General features: G+C 35.9%; 1 protein-coding gene across 1 annotated transcript; it reads right to left on the bottom strand.

Annotated features, from left to right (window-relative positions):
* Window positions 1-558: 558 nt before the first annotated feature.
* On the bottom strand, window positions 559-7,070 carry LOC113080052 (transcription factor IIIB 90 kDa subunit-like). The gene is made up of 3 exons (XM_026252305.1): window positions 6,963-7,070; window positions 5,508-5,667; window positions 559-2,310 (listed from the first exon to the last, which is right to left on the bottom strand). The coding sequence occupies exons 1-3, from the start codon at window positions 7,068-7,070 to the stop codon at window positions 2,273-2,275; spliced, it is 306 nt and encodes a 101-aa protein (XP_026108090.1). The 3' UTR covers window positions 559-2,272.
* Window positions 7,071-7,329: the final 259 nt, after the last annotated feature.

Raw genomic sequence — 7,329 nt, 5'->3', positions numbered from 1 at the left:
AGATTTCCTCTCAAAGGATGCAAACCATCATATACAATTAGTATAACACGCTAAATATTTAAATACACAGATAAACTGTGTATTCTCTGTATCCATCATGTAAAACAAAAGAGAATATATAAATAAATATATAAAGTTTTGTAGTTGCTGTTTTTAGAGTCCCCTTCCTCTGAGAGCTTTTACTTGCCTTGAAGGCTAGCAAATATCAGCCATCACATCCAGTAAATACACATGACCTTAAGAACTTCAACTCCCAGCAGCCCTTGCCCTGCAGAGATGAGAGTGAGGTCACGTCTAGGGTTTCATCCAGTGGGATCATACAATTACTACTGCTCATGTTTCTATGCCAACCAAAACATAACAGCCTTGAGCTCATGAACCTAAAAACAGATGCTCAACCCTCTCATTGCCTTATTTCCCAGAAAGCTTTGCCCACAGGCAGTGAAGATAGCCTGTCTTAGGTCATAGTGTCGAGGGACTCAGACAGCAGACAGATATTAACCGACAGACAAAATATAAATATACAGTGATCACACTGAAAAATAAAGACAGAAGATGTCATGCATTATTATTCTTTATTTCTTTGCCCATAATACTGTTTAGGTTTACAGAAAACAATTTGAGTGTTTTATTGTCACTATTACTGTTTCAAGACCAAATCAATCGACTCTAATGAAACTAGCTCTAATGGTATAAAAACAAGACGATTAAATTTTAAGACCAAAATAAAACTATAAATTTTTCCAGTTTTTAAAATCCTGATGAATTGCATACTAAAGATTTGTATTATACATGCAAGAATTCACCAAGACATCAAGTATTTTTCAAGTGTCGATGCCAATACAGAGGTTTGGTTTATGTTTTAATCAGAACAGATCAAGGTTGCGGTTCAGCTTGATCTAAACAATCCCAGCTAAAGTCAGTATTTTTATACTTTATATTTTTTACATTTATAGATGGTTACCCTGTAACCTGTACTTTTATTGATCAGATTTGGAATGATTTGGTTTTGCATCAGTAATATCTGTTGTGTGTGTCGTGGCATGACTGATAGAAGAGACCCTTTTAAATACTTTTCTAACAGAAGGAAAAAAAAAATAGTTCACTCATATCTTTTGGTCTGGGAGAGAACAAACTATAAATTAAGTGAAATGTTCTCAAAGAGCACTAACCATACTGAGAATTAAGAAGTAGTACAATTATAACACTGTTTTCTTCCTCATTAACAGACCAATATTAAACGATCAATCTATTTCAAAACAATCAAACACTGTAAACATTTTTCTTAAAAAAAAAAAAAACTATATAAAGCATTTTTGTAAATGTTAAAAATATTTAACAGTAATAATATGATCAAGCCAATGACACTTTTACAGCATTTATCTGGAGCAAATTTTTCAAGTATTTTCATTTGGTTTGATATCCACGTCTCCATATTAAACAAGGAAAACAGCAACCATCAAATGTAAAAATAATTATATTCTAATTAGAGTACTTTACCATTTAAACATTATACTGAGAAAAAAAAAAGAAGAAAAAAAAATAGCCCAACTGGAAAATCCACCAGACCAGTAGATAATTTTATAATAATAATAATAATAATAATAATAATAAAGGCACTATAAAGCCAGCCAAGCAGCAAAACTAAATTTAACACTGTTACTAATCATATTTTACACTTCTAATCTATTCTAACTGAATACTGAACACATAAAGCTGCATTTGGTTTAAAGAATAACACTTTGGCTCTGAAAATCATAACACAATTTTTAGGGCTGTATACTGCAATATTTAAAGGCACGTGTACATGCACACATTTGTCCGCACAGAGTCCTGAGCCTCGTGTGGGCTAATCGCTTTAGATGCGCAAGATCATATGTCATCATTAGCCTAAAACACACAGTAATGCAGTTAGCTAGCAGGCTTACACACTCCAGAGAGAGAATCATCACTCTCAATCACCACACACACATCCATTTACTCATTTTCTTGTTTGTGTGCTGTGATTTTAAATGGTGTTTAAGTTACTTTGAGCATACGAGCTCAGAACACACACCTATGAAAAAGCAAGAATGTGGGATCTTTGATCTTGTTTAGCTGTAGTATTCCATCCTCTGTAGTGTGTAAAGTTCACTTTTTTTCTCATCTTGCAAACATGCACGGACACTAGAGGTAATGAGATGGAGGTTGTATGCGTGTTTTGGGGTCAGTATAAACAGCAGGTTAAGCGTTAAGAGTCCTCTCCACTGGTGCTCCCAAAGCCACTCTGGATTCAGAAGCCATCATCATCATCCACTTCACAGCCATAATCTGTAGACAGGAAAGAAGAGGAATGCAGAAAGGTTGGGACAAATCTTAAAGGGTTAGTTCGCCCAAAAATGAAAATTATGTCATTAATAACTCACCCTTATGCTGTTCCAAACATGTAAGACCTCCTTTTATCTTCGGAACACAGTTTAAGATATTTTAGATTTAGTCTGAGAGCTCTCAGTGCCTCCATTGAAGCTGTGTGTACGGTATACTGTCCATGTCCAGAAAGGTAAGAAAAACATCATCAAAGTAGTCCATGTGACATCAGAGGGTCAGTTGGAAATACATTTTGGACCAAAAATAGCAAAAACGACGACTTTATTCAGCATTGTCTTCTCTTCCGTGTCTGTGTGCGAGAGAGTTCAAATCAAAGCAGTCTGGATATCCGGTTCACGAACGAATCATTCAGTTCACCAAATCGAACTGAATTGTTTTAAACGGTTCGCATCTCTAATACGCATTAAATCCACAAATGAATTAAGCTGTTAACTTTTTTTAATGTGGCTGACACTCCCTCTTAAGTTCAAACAAACCAATATCCCGGAGTTCATGTACTCAAACAGTACATTGACTGAACTGCTGTGAAGAGAGAGCTGAAGATGAACACCGAGCCGAGCCAGATAACGAACAAAACATTGACTCGTTCACGAGTCAAGAACCGTTTCTGTCAGACGCGTCCGATTCGTGAACCGAGGAGCTGATGATACTGCGCACGTGTGATTCAGCGTGAAGCAGACCGACACACAGAGCGTCTGAACTGAACTGATTCTTTTGGTGATTGATTCTGAGCTGATTCTGTGCTAATGTTATGAGCGCGGGTAAAACCGAAGGGTTGAATCAAGGGAAATTATCGCCAATGACACCATTACGTCGAGCGCAAAAGAACCGGTGAACCGTTTTCTTCGACCGGTTTATTGAATCGAACTGTCCGAAAGAACTACTGCTGATCCGAACACCGATGCAACCGGTTCTTCACTCGTGAACAAGTCAGTCTATTGTTCGTTATCTGGCTCGGCTCGGTGTTCATCTTCACAGCAGTTCAGTCGGTGTACTGTTTGAGTGCATGCATTACTCCGGGATATTGGTTTGTTTGAACTCAGAGGGAGTGTCAGCCACATTTAAAAAAAAGTTAACAAGTCATTTGTGGATTAATGCGCATTAGAGATGCGAACCGTTTAAAACGATTCAGTTCGATTTGGTCAACTGAATGATTCGTTCGCGAACCGGATATCCAGACTGTTTTGATTTGAACTCTCACAACAGACACGGAAGAGAAGACAATGCTGAATAAAGTCGTCGTTTTTTGCTATTTTTGGACCAAAATGTGTTTTCGATGCTTCAAAAAATTCCAATGGACCCTCTGATGTCACATGGACTACTTTGATGATGTTTTTCTTACCTTTCTGGACATGGACAGTATACCGTACACACAGCTTAAATGGAGGCACAGAGCTCTCGGACTAAATCTAAAATATCTTAAACTGTGTTCCGAAGATAAAAGGAGGTCTTACATGTTTGGAACAGCATAAGGGTGAGTTATTAATGACATAATTTTCATTTTTGGGCGAACTAACCCTTTAACACTCTTTTCTGAACTATAGAAACTCAGACAAAGAGCATAAAATAAAGATGTTTTTGTAAAAAGAAACAAATGTTTTCAACCAGGAATCTGAGAGGATTATATATAAAAATGTTAGTAAATATTCAAAATGTAACGTTTTTGAATAAAAATTAGCTAATGATCTGTTAAGAATGTGGGATAGTAAAGTTAATGTTCTTAATGAAAAACAACATTAATACAAAGTGTTATACAGAGCATCTAGCTTTTTTATATTGAAAGACTATTGGTTCAGAAAAGGATGAAAGCCTCTAAAGCAATGTTGTTGTTATTAATTAAAACTATTTTTGTTAATTAGAATAAAGCTGAAATAAAATATAAATATAAGATAACTTAAATGAAAACAAGTAGGGATGCACCGATGTATCGGCAGATTTTTCCTCAATTTACAACCATCTGCATATCGGCTATATAAGGAAAGTGGGCAATATAAGAAACCAATGGTTTATGGCACTGAGCTGTATAATGTCTGTTGCATAATCCTAGCGCTGCTGTTTGCAAATAATCTAAATAATCTAATAACAAAAAGCAAAAGATAGCACACTATTCTTGACTGAACAATTTTTTTAACTGACGTAAGTATAGCAAAACTGAGGTTTTATTACCTTTGTTAGGTAAACAAAGCACAGCATGAGAAGTGCACATTAATCTCTCTCTCAGTTGCATTATCCTCAACATACAGTGAATTACACAAAACACTTATTACTACTAACAGTAAACAAATATAAACCGATTTCATGCCTTTTCGGGGGGTGCCTAATAAACGGACAAACTTTAAATATGAAGAACTTTCATTGCCCATATAGCTCCGTAGACTAGAAAGCCCATCAAAATAAGAGTCCCGCCTGAGTAAAGAAGATCTCATACATATTTAAATGTACAAAAAAAATAATCGAATGTATACAAAAACAAATTAGAAGATTAATCATAATAAAGTCTGTTACAATAAAGAATATGTATTTAATTTATACAGTGAAGTGTTATTTTATATTTGTTTATTTCTGTACCTGAAAACGGTTAAACCTAAAAGGCTAAAAAGCACCGTTTATTGAATATGTAACTTTGTTCTGTTATATTTCTGTAGGCCTGCTAAATGTTACATGGATCTAATTCATGTTCATTAGAAATTATTTGATGAAGCAGCAGTAAAACTGCTAGTATAATTTAATGCAGGTGTTGGTAATGTAGGTGTTTTTGAACTTTGTTGATTTATAACATGATCAAAATACTATCTATTTTGATGGCAAACTTTCAAATAAGAGAGAGAGTGACAAATATCAGTATCAGACAATAAGTGTTTGTTAAAATCAGTTTCAGCCCCAAAAAATACAAAAAAAAATTGAGACGCCGCGTTGATAACTAACCGAAAGAAACTACGCATTTTAAGTAAAAACAACAAAAATGACGGCACAAAATTTTTAATGATAACATTTAAATTAAAACTGAAATATTTTACATTTAAAAATTTTAATTGGCAATTAAGAAAAATATTATTTAAAAACTATAAATATGTAAAAAAAAAAAAATAATAATACTAAAATGAATACACCTAAATTAAATGTTAAAAATGTATCCTTACCAGTGCCGCCCATTAACTGCATGGCACTGACACAGTGTTCTTCCTCCTCATCCTCCTCTTCTTCTTCTGCAGGCTCTTCGTACGCCACCGGTCCGCTCTCCACAACTACAGCATTCTGGGACGGGGCAGCAGGAATGGCCACTGGGGCGCCAAACCCTTTCTGAAGGCAGAGAAGGAAAGACAAAGTCAACATGAGATGGCATTCACTGCTCATCGTGTCCATCATCCAACGTGTTTCCAGTTAAAACAGGATATTCAGTGAGCGGTAAAAACGCTGTGTGGAGCTGACTGACTGGATAGTGAAAAGACAAAGTGGTTAGCTGGGGAGGGTTTGAAAAATAAGAATTAAAGAAGTCAGTCAAAAAGGAATTTCTTTTCAGAGGAAGAGCAATTACAGAGTAATTTCTTACTGAGGCTCTTTATTACCATGAAGTTGCTTTGAAACAATCTGTACTGTATAAGGTACACATCTTCATAAATTAAAGATGCCTTAAGAGCAAGATATTTAAGTGACTGAACTTTAACGAATACGTTTACCTTTTTGGATATCGAGCATCAATGAATTGCACACAATACGATAAAAGCTGTTTATTAATAAAGTCAATAGGGTCAACACAACTTGGATTAGGTGACTTCAAAATCAAATAACTCTCAAAACGCCCTTGCTAACTCTGACTGTCTGCTAACACTTCTCATCACAAGTTAGCTTAAGATTTAGCAATAGTTAACTTGTTAATGAACTTATAAATGGTTTACTTGGGTACCAAGGGAATACCAATCAATCACAAAGCTTCTTTTAATTTCCAAGTGATGGGCAAGAAGTTGTCTAGTTACCCAAGTATTGACCCCTGGAGGTAGCTTTTTTTTGCCATCGGTTCAAAAAAAGCATTGATTATGTATTTTCACATACACAGATGTTTATAAGTAGTAGATGGAAAAACCAGAGACCAAGATAAGACAGACAGACTGACTTAATAACAGAGAAAAACAAGAGAGAGGAGAAAAGATCAAGGACTCTGACATACAGAAAAATGATGCATCATGGAAGATACAGCCGGAGGGAGTGACGGCAACTCAAGAGCTTCAGCTTTACGGCCCAGAACGACAGCGAAAAGAAAAGACTGTGTGTCATCAAGACCTCCTCAGAGTCAAGATGTCAGCGGCCCACTTTCCCCTGCAGTCCAAGGCAGAACATTAGCTTAAGATATGCCACCTTTGAGTTAGACTGCTGATCTAGAAGCAGCTCGGTGGATCAAAATAATTCTCTTAATTTAGACATGAAAAGGAAAAAACCTGTTTCTAGGTCAACTTATTGCAGTTTTCCTGCGCCAGAGAAAAACTAAGTGAAGCTCTGGGCCAGAGGGCCATTTGAGGGTTAAGGAAAAGTGGTTTAATATATTCAGAGACCCGCCAAGGATGTGTTAGTAGGAAGGACGGTGATTTAAATTCACTCACCTGATCGAGGGCCAGCTTCTTAGAGGGCTGCGCACACACTAGGGGCTGTAACCTTGGAGACAGCAAGACAGAAAGAGAGACAGGGAAAAGACATATAGAAAAGATCATTAAGAGAACAAGCCACTCAGGGATTTTTTTTTCTTAATCAATTTTATACACAGACACAAAAGGTCAAAAATTACGTACTATTCAGTCCTATAAACTCAAGTTACATCAGCTCTACTCTTTTCAATTCACTACACTGCTTAAATCACTGACTTATTATAATGCAAATCTTGACACATTATTTAAATTAATTCCCTAAATGTACGTAATTTAAATTCTATGAACCCAGAAAAGCATACAGACCCAGAGAGACTCTTAACAT

This window comes from Carassius auratus, unplaced genomic scaffold, assembly GCF_003368295.1.
Source record: "Carassius auratus strain Wakin unplaced genomic scaffold, ASM336829v1 scaf_tig00030194, whole genome shotgun sequence".
In the NCBI taxonomy this organism is placed as follows: Eukaryota; Metazoa; Chordata; class Actinopteri; order Cypriniformes; family Cyprinidae; genus Carassius; species Carassius auratus.
The sequence above is the reverse complement of the archived record's forward strand: the minus strand, read 5'-3'. Positions and strand labels throughout refer to the sequence as shown.

Bases quoted from the DNA above. Each gene is read 5' to 3' on its own strand.
- LOC113080052 (XM_026252305.1), bottom strand. From the start codon at position 7,070: ATGATCTTTTCTATATGTCTTTTCCCTGTCTCTCTTTCTGTCTTGCTG. The intron at 5,668-6,962 runs GTGAGTGAATTT...CTCTGCCTTCAG, and splicing joins AGAAGCTGGCCCTCGATCAG to AAAGGGTTTGGCGCCCCAGT. The intron at 2,311-5,507 runs GTAAGGATACAT...TCCTGTCTACAG, and splicing joins GCAGTTAATGGGCGGCACTG to ATTATGGCTGTGAAGTGGAT.